General features: G+C 53.5%; 1 protein-coding gene across 1 annotated transcript in view; it reads right to left on the bottom strand.

The window, feature by feature from the left end:
* Positions 1–375: 375 nt before the first annotated feature.
* The window catches only part of Parvb (parvin beta), a 105,113-nt gene continuing 88,359 nt past the window's right edge, over positions 376–17,129 (bottom strand). The window contains exons 9-13 of the mRNA XM_045153372.1: positions 15,510–15,571; positions 12,829–12,897; positions 6,510–6,611; positions 1,941–2,013; positions 376–1,707 (exon numbers count right to left, since the gene is read on the bottom strand). Coding sequence (XP_045009307.1) covers positions 1,631–1,707; positions 1,941–2,013; positions 6,510–6,611; positions 12,829–12,897; positions 15,510–15,571 — 383 coding nt within the window. The 3' untranslated portion in view covers positions 376–1,630. The remainder of the gene's footprint in view (positions 1,708–1,940; positions 2,014–6,509; positions 6,612–12,828; positions 12,898–15,509; positions 15,572–17,129) is intronic.

Below are 17,129 nucleotides of genomic sequence, written 5' to 3'. Positions count from 1 at the left end.
GCTTTCGAGAACTTCAATTTAATATTAACAACTGAACCCACAGCCCTGGCCTGTGGGCAGGAGCGAGGGAGTCTGAGAAAGGCCCACCTTTAGGCTGTGGCTGAGGGCGGGGCGTGCTGTGCACAGGGGTGGGCAGTAGGACGCGTGCCTCAGGAGTGGCACCTCCCAGGCCAGGGGCCAGCCGCAGAGTATGATCAATGGAACCTCCCACTTCTCTCCAGAGCCGAGGAGAGCTCTTAGTGACAGGATTGTTTTTTCTAGGACATGCCAAAAGGAAATGCCATCGGAGTTCTGGGAGGAATGAGATGGACACTTTACTTTTTTTAAGATTTATTTTTATTTACTTATTTACTAGACACAGAGAGAGGGAGAGAAAGAGAGATAGAGAATGGGCACACCAAGGCCTCTCGCCACTGCAAACGAACTCCAGATGCATGCGCCACCCTATGCATCTGGCTTACGTGAGGCTTGGAAAATCAAACCTGGGTCCTCAGGCTTCGCTGGCATGCACCGTTAACGGGTAAGCCGTCTCTCCAGCCCCCGAGATGGACACTTTATATGTCACCCACTACCTTGAAGATGTCATAGAGGACATGAAGTCATGTATGGGGGATGGCAAGGTCTCATGCCAGAATGACTGGGGTCCTTATGAGCCGCAGGCCCACGGGGAGGGAGGGCGGTGTGAAGTTACAGGGAGAGGAGCCTGAGGCCTGGGAGAAGCCCTGCCCACAGCCTCACCTCAGACTTCCCATCCCCAGAGCTGCACAACACGGTCCTGCCTCTGTTCACAGCTTACACCGCCCAGGGCATGGATATCTGCCCACCTAGAAAGGCTGAAAGGTGCATCAAGGCCTCTGAGATGCAACGTTCTGGCAGTGTAGTTAGAGCCATAGACATGCCCTTGGTGACAGCCCTTCCCCAGGCCGCGGGAGCCGGGCCATCCAGGCTCCTGGGAGGGTGAGCAAGAGGTCCAGTCACACCAAGAATGGAAGGAAGGACACTCGCTGCCACACAGCTAACGCTTCAGGGATCTGGTCACGGCGATCACACTGCTAAGTCCTTTTAGTAAAAAGACAGTGATTCCCAAGGCGAGCCCAGTCCTGCGGGATCCCTGGAGCCTGCCCGGCCCTTCATCACTGGCTGCTCTCTCCTGGGCGCCAGCGCAGGTGGGCGGCCCTTCCCCCCAGCGGCTGAGGATGGAGCTGTTTTTGCCTTTTTCATCTCTTGATGAAGGCAAAGAACAGCTGAATCAGCAAAGAAGCAGTGAGGCCTCGAACCCAGCGTGCGGATGTTTAGAATGCTGTGTTTTCAAAGGCTTCACCCGCCTGCTGGGGACTAGCGAGGGGAGGGGAGGTGATTAAGAACAAAAACTAGCACTCGGGAGGCAGAGGTAGGTGGATCACCGTGAGTTCGAGGCCACCCTGAGACTACGTAGTGAATTCCAGGTCAGCCTGGGCTACAGTGAGACCCTACCTCAGAAAACCAAAAAAAACCAAAACAACAAAAAGAACAACCACCAAACCAGGGGAGGGGAAGGGGTGGTCACAAAGCTGGGACAGGAAGCTTGAGGTACAGGCCAACGGGTGGTATAGACAGGTAGATGGACCCGCTGTTTTGTCCGCTGCTCCCGTCACTCCACCTCCTTGTACTTGGTGAACAGGTGGTAAAGGACCCGCAGCGTGGACTTCAGGTCCAAGTTCACCACATCTGCAGAAGGAAACAGACACCTCTGGGAGCAGAGACAACAGGTTCTGGCGGTCCTCGGGGAGTCACCACCCGCTCAGGGGCCACGCTGCAGCTTCTAGCCATGCCTCCAGATACACAGCAGAAAGATGCCCACCTGTTACCATGTCTGGGTTGCTCAGGCAGGACACCTGCAACCACCCACCCTCCCTCCCCCCGGCCCCTGTGCCCAGGTATTTCCCCAAGGTCATGGTTACCTTCAGGGCGAGCCTTCGGTTTCTTAAGCCCGGCATCCAACATCAGCTCAAAGGCAAATGACACATTGTGGACCTGCCGAAGACAAGACAGCACCAAGGTCACTGACTGAGACCAAGGTCAGCACTGAGCCACTGCCCGCTCATTTGTGTGGAAAGAGCCCGCTATTTGCTGCTGGCTGACACCCACCAGAACCCAGGAAGCCCAAGGCAGGGCACAGGGTAGACAGAGAGGGTGAATCTGCTGGGGGAGGGGCATGGCAGACTCATTTGCTGGGCAAGTCCTTTCCCCGACACCAGGGTCCTGGGACTGTGAAGACAGAAGGACGGAGGTGTCCGGCCCACCCTCAACGGCTCACGGCTAAGTGAGTGCCGGCTCTGCCCCAGACCCCAGCACACGGCAAGAAGTGACAGCAGTCCTGTTTCATAGGTGGGAAAACCGGAGCTCAGGGAGGCAGAGGTAGGAGGGTCCCGTCCCCGGACGCTCCCCCAGTACAGAGCTGCCATCCGCTTGTACAGCCGTGATCGCTGAGCGCGTGCGGAGGGCTTCACGGTGTCTCTGCAGGGCATAGTACTCTTGAGGCAGCTCTGAGCAGCACCAAGGACCCTGTCAGAACCGAAGTCAGCCCGAGGGTCAGTCTGCCAAGCTCTGGTCCCAGCCCAGACCTCTGTCCACCCACATGGCTTCTCCCTAAAATTAAAGGCTCGAGTGCCTCTCGGCCCACAGGTGCCCGAGGCTTCCACCCCGCTAATGAAGTCCAGAGAGGCTTCACGTGGGAGCATGTGTGCCAGAGCTGGGACCAACCACATCACACCCAGCACCCCTCTTCCCTGACTAGAGGGCAATGGGTGGCATTGTCCAAGCCATTGGGCACACATGTGCCAGCTAAAAAGGCCTTTAGCACTCTGAGTGACCAACTGTCCCGTCGACTGCAATGATGTCATGACTCCAGTGTGGACGAAGAGAGAGAACCAGTAAATCCACTTGCGGTCCCATGCAGTAATTAACCAGGTAGTGGCACTGACCCGTGCTGAGTCAAGACCCCAGACCTGGGCAGCATCACCAGGAGCAAACAGATGGCATTCTTCAGGTATCCACTGACTCTGCATGGTGTTCTCAGCTAGGCTGAGGGGCACAGCCCAGTGGTAGATCAGCAATGTATAGATCTGGGTCAGAAGGGACTAAAATGACCACAGGCCGTGCCCTGAAAGGGTCCTGGGCATGTTCCAGAGACTGTGAGCGAGCTGACTTTAAGTAAGAGGAGATAAAACTAAAACAGCAACTGAGTATAAGGGTCCAAAGATCAACAGAATTACCGTGCAGATTATAACGGCATACATTTTTTTTCACCATGAAGTAGATCCTGAGATCCACTCCCAGAACTGTTTACCAGACATTCACCTTTTGTGTGTGTATGTGTTTTGTGTTGTTTTTTGAGGCAGGGTTTTGCTCTAGCCCAGGCTGACCTGGAATTCACTCTGTATTCTCAGGGTGGCCTTGAACTCATGGTGATCTTCCTTCCTCTGTCTCCCAAGTGCTGGGATTAAAGGCGCTTTATTTATTTATTTATTTAGTTAGTTAGTTAGTTAGTTAGCTAGTTAGTTAGTTAGTTTAGAGACAGTGTGACAGAGAGAGAGAAAGAACTGGCGCACCAGGGCCTCAGCCACTGAAATAAAACTCCAGATGCTTGTGCCACTTAGTGGACATGCGCAACCTTGTGCTTGCCTCACCTTTGTGTGTCTGGCTGAAATGGGATCTGGAGTGTGAAACATGGGTCCTTAGGCTTTGCAGGCAAGAGCCTTAACTGCTAAGCCATCTCTCCAGTCCCATTTACCTTTTCTGAAACAGGGTCTCTCTTTGGCCTGGAGCTCACCAAGTAGGACTAGACTGGCCTGGCCAACGAGCCAAAGGGTCCTCCTGTCTCTGCCTCCCCAGTGCTGGGATTACAGGTGCATGCCACCGCACTTGGCCATATACACTGGTGGTGGGAATTGAACTCAGGTCCTTGTGCTTGTGAGGCAAGTACTTTACCCATTGAGCCATTTGCTGGCCTCAATCTCATTTTTTGTTGTTGTTTTTGAGACTGGATCTTTTGTATCCCAGACTGGCCTCAAACTCCCTACGTAGCCTAGGATGACCTTGAATCCTGACCCTCCAGCCTCTACCTCTCGAGTGCTGGGATTCTAAGTGTGCACCACCACTCCTGGTTGATGTAGCGCTGTCACTGAACCCAGGCTTTCTGCACGCTAGGCAAGCTCTCTACCAACTGAGCCACATCCCAGCATAACGTCACTGTTGAAAAATCTAGGTCACCACCATGTTTGATGCAGCAGCTCGTGGCGCATCGACTCCTTAGCTGGCCGGAGCTCTGCCCTCCCTTCGGCTACCATCAGGCAAACACAGAGGTGTCCCTCGGCCTCAGGCCGCAGAGCCAGCGACGTCACATGCCAGATGCTCTGGGCTCACAGGCGAGGGAGCCACCCGCAGGGGCTCAGGCCTAGACAGGGAGCGCTGCCCTCCCACCGGCAGCTACGAGAACCAGGAGATAAGTACATGGGTCACACGGAATGTGCGAGATCTACCACAGTGACCCCTCCCACGACACGGAAGCAGGAAGAGAATCAAATATAGATACCAACGTACGAGCCTAGAGAATGACCAGGATCCTGGTGCCTCCGTGAGGAGAGGCCCCCGGCACCCTGCCCTCCCTTCCCTCTGGAGAATGGGGAAGCAGGCTCTGCGTGCCGAGCCTCAAATCTCCCTCCTTCCTCGCTCCCACTTAGAGGCAAAGGCAGATGAGTCAGGCCTGGCGCCTTCCAGGCCAGGGCAGCCTCCCACAAAGACTTTCATCCTCATTTCAAAGGGAAGAACGAGGACTGGGCAGATGAGGCTCCTGCCTTGTTTGGACCAAGACCGAGCTCTAGATCTGGCTAAAGCCATGGTTCTCGCCAGTATTCTCCCTGTTTGAACATAGCACAGAGCTCCCACAGACAATGCTTCTGCAACTGAGCCTCAAGGGGCCTCAGAGGGCATGAGGCAGCTCAGTGTCTGGTCTGACCTCTGATTTCCAAGGACAGCGTGAGCACCGACCGCAAGTCCCAGGGAGCTGGGCGCAGCCCGCTCCTTCCCTCGGCGCCCACTCTCCCCTCCCCACTCAACATGGACTCTGACATGCCAAGACTCCTCTAATCTGTTCTGATTCCATCTCAGCAGGCAACGCAAGAACGACATTTGGCCACAAGCAGACAGACTGCTCGGTGCCAGGAGCCGGCAGATTGATAAACACTGGGCCTGTTTTCTGCTGCTTCTCTGGCTCCCGCCACGGCTTACATTGTCTGCCTGTCTGACTCATGGGTCTAGCACTTTGAGAAAATAAAAACGACAGATGCCCGTGAGTCCCAACCAGCCTGGACAGACCATGGCCAAGCTTTTAAAGGCAAGGCACTACGACTGTCTTGATAGACCTGACTGACGGGAGCCTGGTCGAGAAGGGTGACATGGAACAGCCTGGGTCAGGGACAGAGACACGGGTGGCGTGGGTGACCCAGACTTAAGGATCGCCACAGACGACCCAGTATGAGAAAACTCCCTAGGAAAACAACCACAAGAATGAAACACGCACACGCACGTGCGCACGCACACATGCAGCCCTCCCTATCTGTGGGCTCCACATCTGCAGATTAAACCAGTTGCAGATGGACAATATTGGAGGGAGCTACAGCCACAGTAAACACGTACAGGCTTTTTAAAATTTTTATTCCTTAAGCAGTACAATAACCATCTTACATAGCATTTGCATTACATTAGGCATTAGACCCCAGAGATAATTTAAAGAGAGGAACTGCGTGAATATTATACAAATGCCGCACCCCTTTACCCTAGGGACTAGAGCGCCTGCACTCTGGTGTCCAGGAGCTCCTGGAACTGGTCCCCAGCAGATTTGGAGGGACCACCGTAAATACTTGAGAAGATGCGCTAGTTAAATTTCATTCCAATAGGAATGAATCGATGCCCAAGCGTGGGGAAAGAGGAGACTCCTGCCACATGCCACCTGCCCCAGAGCAGGTCCCCTGGAAATGGCATGCAGGAAACTCCCCAAGCAGGGACGCCTAGGCGGATGTATGTGGTATTTGGTCACAGCAATTAAAAATGACATAAGCCCATAGAAAGACCAGGAAGGGAACATGGCCAGGCAAGTTTTGATGTGTGGCCTGCTGATGGTGGGTTTCTAGCTCTTTCTATGAGGAACTACACTGGATTGAATGCCATTTGTCCTGTGGTCTTCCTGAGGAAAGTGCTGTGGGGACATTCTGGGCTGAGCAGCTCAAGCGGGCATGTCCACTCTACACCCAGGGTCCTGCCCTTTTAAAAAATATTTTATGTATTTATTTGAGAGAGAGAGACAGAGCAAACAAGTACACCAGGACCTCTAGCCACTGCAAACGAATTCCAGATGCACGCACCCCCTTGTGCATCTGGCTTATGTGGGTCCTGGGGAATCGAACCTGGGCCCTTAGCCTTCGCAGGCGAGAGCCTTAACTGCTAATCCGTCTCTGCAGGCCGGGACCTACCTTCTGATCAGAGCTGTCTGGGGTCAGGTAGAAGTTGTGCAAGGGGACAAAGTAGTCCTCAAGGAGGCCCAGGAGCAGAACCAGGTACACACCATCTGCAAACTACAGAGAAAAGTCAGTAATGGTCCTGGGCAGGACATGGAGTGGGCAGTGTCCAGGCTCAGCAGGGAGGAAGGAGTTCTTGCCCTCTACAGCTGCCTGGGCTACCTTCTTATACAGTATCAATCATGTACCCCAGCTGGGCCCCAGAAGGCCAGGCCAACGGTCAGTGTGGGTCAAGGAAAGCCCTCCACCCCCAGGCTGCAGCATCGACCCCTGACCCCTTAGCCTCTGATTTCCCGTCAAGAGGGCTTGTTCCTTAGCCACCCACATGAGGACAAAAACAAGGAATCTCCGTTCTTGGTGGCACCCGCACCTCCCCTGAGCAGGCTAAGCCAGGGGCACCCGCTGGAGCTGTGGATGGAAACACAGCAAGGGCAGGACACCACCCTGACAGCCTTTGGAAGGAAACCCGGGGTCAGCAGGCACAGCCAGCACCCAAGGGGACAGGGCTCAGCACCCCACGGAAACAGCCCCTTTAAGAAACCTGACGGGCCACCGTGTCTCACTGTGGAGGCTGAGGCGCTGTTCATCCATCACAGTCTGTTGGTCTACTGGCAATTTAAATAAAAAACTGTTTTGTCTATACGTGGCCAACTCATTCTTTTTCATTCTGATCCAATATACATAACATGACTTTACCATCTTAACCACAGTTAAGTGCAAGTGACACAAAATCATGGCCGGTATCTCCAGAACATTCCCAATCAGAAATTCCATCCCCAACGAACACGGAGTCCCAGCCCCTCGTGTTCCCTCATGACCCTTCCTTCCTCTTTTTTAAATACATGTGTGTGCATGCACAGGCTTGTTTTGTGTCTGAGCGGGTGCACATGAGTGTGGGCACACACTTGGAAGCCACAGGCCACTCTCTCAGTGCTCTGGAGCCCGCCAATCAGGTTCCCCAGGGCTCCTTCTGGCTCCGCCTCCCCAGGCCTGCTACCATGGCCTTTTAACGTGGGCTCTAGGAATCAAATCCGGGTCTTCATGCTGTGTATCCTAGACTGGCTCAAACTCACAACAATCCTCCTGCCTCAGCCTCCAGAGTGCTGGATTTACAGGTATGTGCTACCATACCTGACCTCCATTTTCCTTTCTGGCCAAGGGTTTGATTCTTTGGGGATCTCACAGATATGGGGCCACACAATACCTGCCCTTTCACACCTAGCTTTTGCTGTCTTTTTAAAAAATATTTTTGGGCTGGAGGGATGGCTTAGCGGTTAAGGTGTTTGCCTATAAAACCAAAGGACCCAGGTTTTACTCCCCATAACCCAGGTTAGCCAGATGCACAAGGGGGCTCACGCATCTGGAGTTTGTTTTCAGTGGCTGGAGGCCCTGGTGTGCCCATTTTCTCTCTCTGTGTGTCTCTCCCTCTTTCTCTGTCAAATAAATAAAAATATTATAAAAATATTTTTATTCATTTACTTGTGTGTGTGTGAGAGAGAGAGAGAGAGGGCACACCAAGGCCTCTTGCTACTGTAAATGAACTTCAGATGCATGTACTTTGTGTACCTGGCTTTACGTGGGTACTGAAGAACTGGACCTGGGCCAGCAGGCTTTGCAAGCACGTTCCTTTAGCTGCTGAGCCATCTCCTCAGCCCCTGACTTTTCTTCTTAAATAATCTTGGTAATTTTGGTCTAAATGTGTATCTTCCCCACTTCTCGGTAGACAATCAGTCACTCACACTGCTGGACAACTAACATTCTTTTCCTGGATTTGACTTAAAAAAACTAATCAAAATATAAATTTTAATTTCCGAGTAGCACCAGTCATTTTAAGGGCTTACCAGCAACATGTGACCAGTGACTACCACGCTAGACAGCACATCTCCATCCATAAAGGAAGGTGTATCCATCAGAACTATTTTAGAATATTCTCCAGAAAGATATTTGGATGGGCAGGAGAGCCTGGGATAGCCAGAGGTCTTCAGCTTCCCTGGACTACAACTCACACAGTGAGCAAATGAGAGGGTAAAGAAGGAAGGGGGTCTCGCTAAACACCCCTGCGCCTCCAGGACTCCCACCCGGAGACAGTGGAAAGGGGAGAAAATCCGGCAGCAAACACTGGATGTTAAACGCAGGGCCCTGGGGGAAAGTTGCTACTAAGAAGCAAAAAACATAAAGCAATTTGTGAGCAACCTCCCCAGAGGCCAGAGAGCGGAGGATTCCAGGGATGCGGGCTGTTAAAGGAGACTGCACCTCACACTGAGTGCCCGCAGGGAAAAGCAGACCAGCCGGAAAACAGGAATCTACGCAAACGCAGGTTTCCGTCTGATCTTCCATGCCTGGCTACAACTTGGACAGAGGGCCAGGCACCCAGGCTTGTGACAGCACCCGCCAGACCTCCCCGGGCCCACGGTGGGTGCCGCTTTGCTCTTACGCCTCCACTCCCAGGAGCTAAACTCGGGGAACTACCCGAGGGCACCAACAGCCCACGCCAGGCACGGCGCACGTGGGCAGGAAGGCGGCCAGCCACAGGGGTGGCTTTCAGAGTCAGCTCATGCTCAAAAGGAGGGTGAGTATTTCTCTATTTTCTTTTAGCCGTTCTTGGGACGGAACCCAGAAGCCTTGAACACGTAGGACACGTGCCTTGCCACTGAGCTGCCTCCCCAGCTGTGGAGCGCTGCACGTTTAAGGCCAGCCTCGGCTGCACAGTGAAACCTCCCTGTCTCGCAGAAACAAGATGAGGGCTAGAGAGACGGCTAAATGGTTAAAGAGGCTCACCTCCGAAGCCTGATGGCCCAGGTTCCACTCCCCAGTACCCACATAAAGCCAGATGCACAAAGTGGCGCATGTGTCTGAAGTTCGGATGCAGTGGCAGGAAGCCCTGGCATGCAAATTACCCCTGTCTCTCTCATTTTTATTCTCTTTTTTTCCTTGCAAATAAATAAATATTAAAATAATTTTTATTTTCATTTTTATTTTTATTTTGGGTTTTTTTTTTTTTTTTGAGGTAGGGTCTCACTCTAGCACAGGCTGACCTGGAATTCACTGTGTTGTCAGGGTGGCTTAGAACTCACGGCGATCCTCCTACCTCTGCCTCCCAAGTGCTGGGATTAAAGGTGTGTGCCACCACGCCTGGCTTAAAAATATTTTAAAATAGACAAGATATTCTATCTGCATCTCTCTCTCTCTCACTCTCTCTCAAATAAAAAATAAATAAATAGACAAGATGGCTTAACCAGCAAAGTACTTGCCTGAGTTTGGCCGTCCAGCACCATATAAAAGCTAGGTGTGGCCGGGCATGGTGAGGCACACCTTTACTCCCAGCACTCAGGAGGCAAACAAACAAAAAACAAAGCAAAACACCACCAGCAACAAAAGCCAGGTGTGGTGGCCTGTGCCTATAATCTAAGCGTTGGGAAAGCAGAGACAGGAGGACCCCTGGGATTCACTTGCTAATAGGTGAGCTCTAGGGTTACTGAGAGACCCTGTTTCAGAAATTAAGATGGAAAGCAACCGAGGAAGACATTTCTGGAATCCACACACAAACACATCTATGCAGGCATACCTGCACATGCGTGTGCTCCGACACGCACACACATGTGCACACCACACACACACACACACACACACACACACACACAAGACGGGGGGAGGCTGACAGACTAAACAACAGAAAAAGCTTCAGAGAGAAACATATGTTTTCAATCTCAGGAAAAGATGCCCATAAAGTATTTACGGAGGGAGGAGGAACCCACCCCAGCACATTATCAGACATCTGTACAGGGTGACTGACGCCATTAAGAAAGAGCGCTCACACGCAGAAGCCCCTCAGGAGAGCCAGGAGGGCCAGGGTGGTCCTGTCTGCAGAGTTTAGTGGGCGAGGCCGGGGAGGGAGGGAGAAGCCCTTGTGCAGCAGTGGCCAACCGGTGAAGATGATAGATGTGGTCAGAAATGACGGGCAGAGAGAAAGGTGCTCACCATCCGCAGGCCCATCAGCTCTGGAAGTGGACAGGTGTTGGAGGCCAGCGGCTCAGGGACAGGAGCTGGGAACCAGCGCCCTCTGGGCCACATGGGATCCCAGTGACTTTTACTTGTTTTCCTTATCTGCGTTTTCAGACATTTCTACAATGAACCTGAATTACTTCTTTAATTAGAAAAGCAAATGAGAGAGTTAAAGAAAGAGAAGGGAGTGCAAGCCATCGCCTGAGGGTTTAAGAAGGATCAGCTGTACGTTAGAGATGTCTGTACCAAGAACTCACTGGCTCCAGACTAGAGCACCCAGCTAATCCGGAGAAAATTGTATTTTGTCTTGAAGGTTTGCTACGTGCTTGAAGACATACTGTCACGTTGCTACACTGGCTTTGGGGTGCGGGGGTGGGGGGACAGTTGATTTTATTTACTTATGGCAAAAGAAGCATTTTGTCCATCTTCACTGAAAAGGGTGTTTATAGTGTTTGCTCAGTGCTGTCACGGTGTGTCTCGGAGGAGATAGAATATTCTAGACCCTTGGACCTGTGCATGTAAATGCCGTGCAGCAGTGTGAGGTGGAGACCCTCGACGGGTGCAGAAGAGTGGGTGTTAGGGGTTGAACTGTGTTTCTCAAAAAGAACTTGGGGCCAAGCGTGGTGGTGCACACTTTTAATCCCAGCACTTGGGAGGCACAGGTAGAATTGCTGTGAGGTCAAGGCCACTCTGAGACCACATAGTGAATTCCAGGTCAGCTTGGGCTAGAGCGAGACTCAACTTCGAAAAACCAAACCAAAAATAATAATAATAATTATTATTATTATTATTATTATTCAAAAAAATAATTTGGGGCTGGAGGGATGGCTTAGTGGTTAAGGCATTTGCCTGCAAAGCCAAAGGACCCAGGTTCGATTCCCCAGTACCCACATTAGCCAGATGCACAAGGGGGCACATGTGTCTGGAGTTTGTTTGCAATGGCTGGAGGCCCTGGCGAGTCCATTCTCTCTCTCTCTCTCTCTCTCTCTCTCTCTCTCTCTCTCCCTCTTTCTCTGTCAAATAAGTAAATAAAAATTTTAAAAAAATAATTTGGAGTCTCAATCCCCAGGACCAGGCACACGACATAAGTTGGAGACAGGGTCTCTGCAGATGTGACGGGGTAAGATGAAGAAAGCAAGACGGACCCTGCTCCAGCGTGTGCCCTGTATCAGTTACCCTTCAATTGCTGGGACAAAACACCCAACCAGAAGCAGAGCTTTCAAATGATTTTGTGGGGAAGCTGCATCATGGTGGGGAGAGTTGGGAGAGCAGACAGCCGGGCATCACATCTCCACAGCAGCAGCCAGGAAGCCACCTGAGTGTGGGGCTGGGAGCTGGGCTACAGTGCCCCAAAGCCACCCAGCAACACACCTCCTCCAGCAAGGCTTCACCTCCCAAAGGCCCCACAACCTTCCCACATTGCCACCAGCTGGGGATCAAGTATTCAAAACATACGAACTGGAGTGGAAAGCTTGCTCAGTGGTTAAAGGTGCTTATTTGCAAAGCCTGAGGGTTTGGGTTCAAGTCCCTAGTACCCACATAAAGCCAGACGCACAAAGTGGCACATGCATCCAGTGTTTAATGGCAGTGGTAAGAGGCCCTGGCACCCTCTCACTCTCTCTCTCTTTCTCCCTTTCCCTCTGTTTGCAAATAAACACATAAATGTTTTCTGTTTTGTTTTGTTTTCTTCAAGGCAGGGTCTCGCTGTAGCCCAGGCTGACCTGGAAGTCACTATGTAGTGTCAGGCTGGCTTTGAACTCACAGTGATCCTCCTACTTCTGTCCCCCAAGTGCTGAGATTAAAGGTGTGTGCTACCATGCCCCACCTTTAAAATACTTTTTAATCAAAAAAAGAAACCCACACATAAGTTTTTGGGGGACATTCCTTCTAAGCCATGACCATCCTCAGAGAGAGAAAACAAGCGGGGGCACACGAGGAGGAGGCTGTACGAAGACAGAGGTAGAAATGCAGTTAATGAATCTACAACTCCAACAGCACCAAAGCCTGAAGGAACTGGGGAGAGAGAGGGTTCAGGAAAGCAGCCCGCCCGCCCCGCCAGGACTCAGCCTCTGCCTCCAGAGCCCGCGGCGTCCAGCCTCCAGGCTGCAGCAGTGTGCAGAGGGTCTGAGCAGCCGGTGTGGGCGGGCCAGGACACCGCTGAGGGCCACACTGCCTCCCTGCGCCCTGCGGGGCCGCCCGTCCCCACGGCCCACCCGGGCTAAGAGCTGCTGGACAAGCAAGACAGAGGGGTCTCAAGCACAGCTCTGGGTACCTGGGTCTCCAAGTCGTTCACCTCCAAATTCAGCTTGTTCAAATGCTTGTTCACGAACGTGATGAGAGACTGCGGAGGGAGGACAGGGGAGCCATCAGCAGCCGTTCGCTCGATTCCATAGCACCCAGCGTGGCTGGCAAAGTACTCTAGACTCTCCTCTGGGGGCTGAAGTTGAAAAAGCCCGTGTCTCAATCTCCATGTTCGTATGACAGACCCTAGTTTCAGCAGGGCAATGCGGCCAGGCACGCCTCTTCCAGCCGGGCTGGTGCACACGCATGCGCCACACTCGGTCATCAGGCGGCCGGGCACAGCTCCCAAGAATACAGCTGTGCGGGGAGGGGCGTTAAATCAGCACCAGCGTCCTGCGGGTGACCGAGAGGCCCAGGGCACGCTCTGAGAGGTGCAGAGTGGCCTGGCCACCCCCACTGCGTCCTCTTCTGAGCTTCCTCTTGGCCACGGGGATTCTGTGAACTGTGACCAAGGACACTGGCTTCCCTATGGCAAAAGCTTATGATGTGTCCCCTGTACCTTCTCAGCCATCAAACCCAGCTATACGGGACACTCAGCACCTCCCCCACCCTGCCTCATGAAAACATTTCATGTCCATCCCATCCAAATCCACAGGGTGTCTACTGGGTGACAGGCACACTGCTTGTGCTAGGGACTGGAGGACAGGTGGGGTCCCTCTGAAGACCTCCTGGCACTCCCCGTGGTGGTCCGAACACACCACGAGCCCATGAGCTGCAGGGAGCGCCCCGTGAGAACCCTGAGGACAAATGTCAAGGTCAAGAACTAGAGCAGTGTCCGGGATGGCCAGGTGGGAGTGGGACATGTGGGTACCCAGGCCACGCACATGTCTGTGAACCTGTCTGGCTGGGGAATGGGGAAAGAACAGGATGGGTGGGGGGGCTGGGGGCAAGTGGGGAGGTAGGTGACGTCCCTCCTTCACCACGGCACAGGAGCCATGGCACTGAACCTGGCTGGGGGAGGCGCAGATTGGAGGTGGGGCCCAGAGATGATACAAGTATTCTCCCCTGCCCATCAATGGTGGCCCTGGTGCCCAAAACGAGTCTTTTCAAAACGTGAATGTGACATCCTGCCTCCTGACAGATGAAGGTTGGCCTTGACCTCACTCTCGCTCAGCAGCAGTGGGCACGTGTCCCAGCGGGGCCCTCACGACATGTGATTCCCGCTGGTCCTGAGAGGTGAGTTCTGTTTCTGTTTCACTTGACACGTGAGAGGACCGAGGCGCGGGGCGGACTGCTCCCACCGCGACCCCCGGGGTCAGATATGATGGGCTGGGGGAGAGGCACTGCTCTGAGGCTGCACTAAGGACCTAAGGGTGCCAATGCAGTTCTTTCCCAAGAGGACCAGGGAGAAACTTCAAACAGTCTTTCGCAAAATGCTTCCAGGAACTAATGACCTCATCGTCTGAGCCAGGACCGACATTTTCCGAATGCAGATTCCACAGGAATCGGGTGGGTTCTGCTCCAGAACGAACAGAGAGAGCCAAGCTCCATTGTCAACAAGTGTGGGAACTGCCTCCTACACATTCCCTAGAGAACTGCAACCCCGGAGAGCACGCCAGAGGCGCTGAGAAGTCCTGCACGCATCAGGACTTCCCCTGGGGAGAAGCTGTCATAGCTGGCCACTGAACTCCCGTCGCAGGTCACAAGCAGGAATAATGCTCCCTTGTGTTACAGAAGGGGAAAACCACCCACAGTCCTCCTCCAGTGGGATATGTGTGCTACTCCCTCACCCACGGCCATCAGGCTGGCCTCAGTCTCTTCAGAAGGAACCAGCCTTCCTGGCAGAGACCCTCCAGCAGCCATTGTTCTCAGGCCAGCCCCAGGACCTTGGGTTTTCCCAGATTTCCCCAGCTGGCCGCAGGGTGGGGAAGGCCAGCCTTGCTGCTTCTGCCTAGCGGGAAAGGGAAGTGGCCGGGTCTAGATTCGCAGCTGTTCTCTGAGCACGTGGTGAATACTGCTTTGTGGCAAGGAGACTAGTGGCAGCTGGCAAGTGACATGCTGGAGAGACAGCTCAGCGGTTAAGGCACTTGTCTGCAAGGCCGAACGACCTGGGCGCCATTCCCTGGAACCCACATAAAACCAGATGCTCAAGGTGGCCCAGCGTCTGGAGTTCATCTGCAGAGCTAGAGGTCCTCATGTGCCATTCTTTCCTCCCTCCTGCTCTCTCTCCCTCTCTCTCTCTCATACGTGAATAAAATATATTAAAAATATTTCTACTTGAGCCAGGCGTGGTGGTACCCGCCTTTAATCCCAGCACTCGGGAGGCAGAGGTAGGAGGATCACTGTGAGTTCGAGGCCACCCTGAGACTACACAGTGAATTCCAGGTCAGCCTGGGCTAGAGAGAGACCCTACCTCAAAAAAAAAACCAAAAAAATAAAAATAAATATTTCTACTTGAACGAAAGTTGGAATAAACTGTCTGGATGATCCCTGTGGAGCTCCCTGGGACACTGGGAGCTGCAAGGCGTTAATTTCAGGCACTGGAATTTATTTCTGATGTGATTACATCTCAATCTTCAAACCACGTGGCAAACCTTGTAGGGATTCCCAATGCCTCCTGCCCCTGGGCCTGCAGACAGCCAGGGTGGACAAAGCCTGGCTCCTAAGAGTGTGATGGACACCGCCCAGCCCCGTCTCCTCCAGACACCTTACCTTCTTCACCAGGTTGAGCTTGTCGGGCGCGTGGTCGAAGAGTGTGTCGAAGGCATCTCGCTCTGCCAAGACATGCAAAACAGCAGGGTTCATGGGTAGCCCCCTGCCAGCCTGATCCCCAGCTGTCCATCCTGGGGACCACCTCTGGGTTCCATCTGCCCAATCCTAATTTCCACCCAAGTGGAGCAAGCCCTGGGCTTCCCAGGGCAGTCAGTCGGTGGGCTTCCCAGCAACATCAAAGTTTGGGTTGGGGATCCCACACATCCTTTTCACTCAGTGCTAAGCTCTGAATATGGGATTGTGCGCGAATGCCTGCCCACTCCCCCTGGGCACCTGCAGCACCCTCAACTCCTTTGTCTTGCACTCCCTGTCTGTACATGGGGCCACTTCTACTCTAGGCCAGGGATGCTCTCCCCACACAAGGCCCACCGCCCCTCGCCTGCAACTGTGTGTCCCTGCTCAATTCATTGTTTCAGGACACAAGAACCTGGGACCCCTCTGGGGGCTCCCTTTGAATCCTGATGCCAGGGAGAAGTGGGGTGAGCATGGAGGGCTGGGCTGTGGGAAACAGACAGCTACAGCCCAGTCAAGCAGAGCCTGGGGTCTCCAAGGCAAATGGAGAGCTACAGAAGGAGAGGGCATGGGAAGAAGCCGTGGCCTCGACTTCTGTCCACGTAGGATCCCGGGTGCAGTGTGTGCTTAAAAGACAAGGTCGGTGGGGAGCTCCAACATGGAGCCCTTGGGGGAAATCTGTCCATCTGCCTGGGGGAACCCTCAGCCTGTACAGAGAGAAGGAGGTACCAGGAGAAGATGGAGGGCGCAAAAAGGCCAGGGCTCTGAGAAGAGAAGCCAGCCTTCTGGAGGAAGCTGCCCACCCAGCTAGTGCAGAGGGTAGCGGCAGGACACTGGAAGCTGCTCCACCCAGCCCAGCCTGGAGCCCCTTCCTCAGCCTTGCAGGAGGCGAAAGGAGGAAAGAGAACCTTGCGCAGGGCGCACACACGCACGCACACACACACACACACGCACGCACGCACGCACGCGCGCGCACGCATTGTGTAACTCCTTATTGTGTGACTACTGGAGGAGGCCAGGCAGCCTGGGGCCGGCAGGGATAAAAGGCATCCCACCAGCTGCCACTTATTTCCATAATCATCTGAACCAAATTACCCCAAAAACAGTCCATTAAGGGGCAGAAAGGAAGTCACTCTTTAACAATCAGGGCACAGACCTACAAAGAGGCTGAGGCAAAGCCCCAGGAGCCGAGACATTGGACGTCACTGGTACACTTGGCTGGGCCACTGCTGGGCTGGCAGAGTGCGGCCATGCAGCCTGCTTACCTGGACCTAGAGGAGAGCCCTATCGCACGGGCCCCGTGGCTAGAAGGGGCTGAGGGCTCTGAACAAGGATGTTGAGGGCAGGCCACAGAGACCAGGCCATCCTTGGTACACCACTGTGGTATCAAAGACAGAGCTGGGTTTGAGTCCCAGCGGTGCGATGTGAAAACCCGACTTTAGGCCACTGGCTTCCAGCAGCAAACCAGCCCTTCCTCAGAGACCAGGTGCACTGCACCCCTTTCCCACAAGGCCAAGACCATGCTGCTGGCATGTCAGGATCCTCATG

Source organism: Jaculus jaculus, chromosome 6, assembly GCF_020740685.1.
Source record: "Jaculus jaculus isolate mJacJac1 chromosome 6, mJacJac1.mat.Y.cur, whole genome shotgun sequence".
NCBI classification, from domain to species: Eukaryota; Metazoa; Chordata; class Mammalia; order Rodentia; family Dipodidae; genus Jaculus; species Jaculus jaculus.
This window is presented reverse-complemented; position numbering and strand designations above follow the sequence as displayed.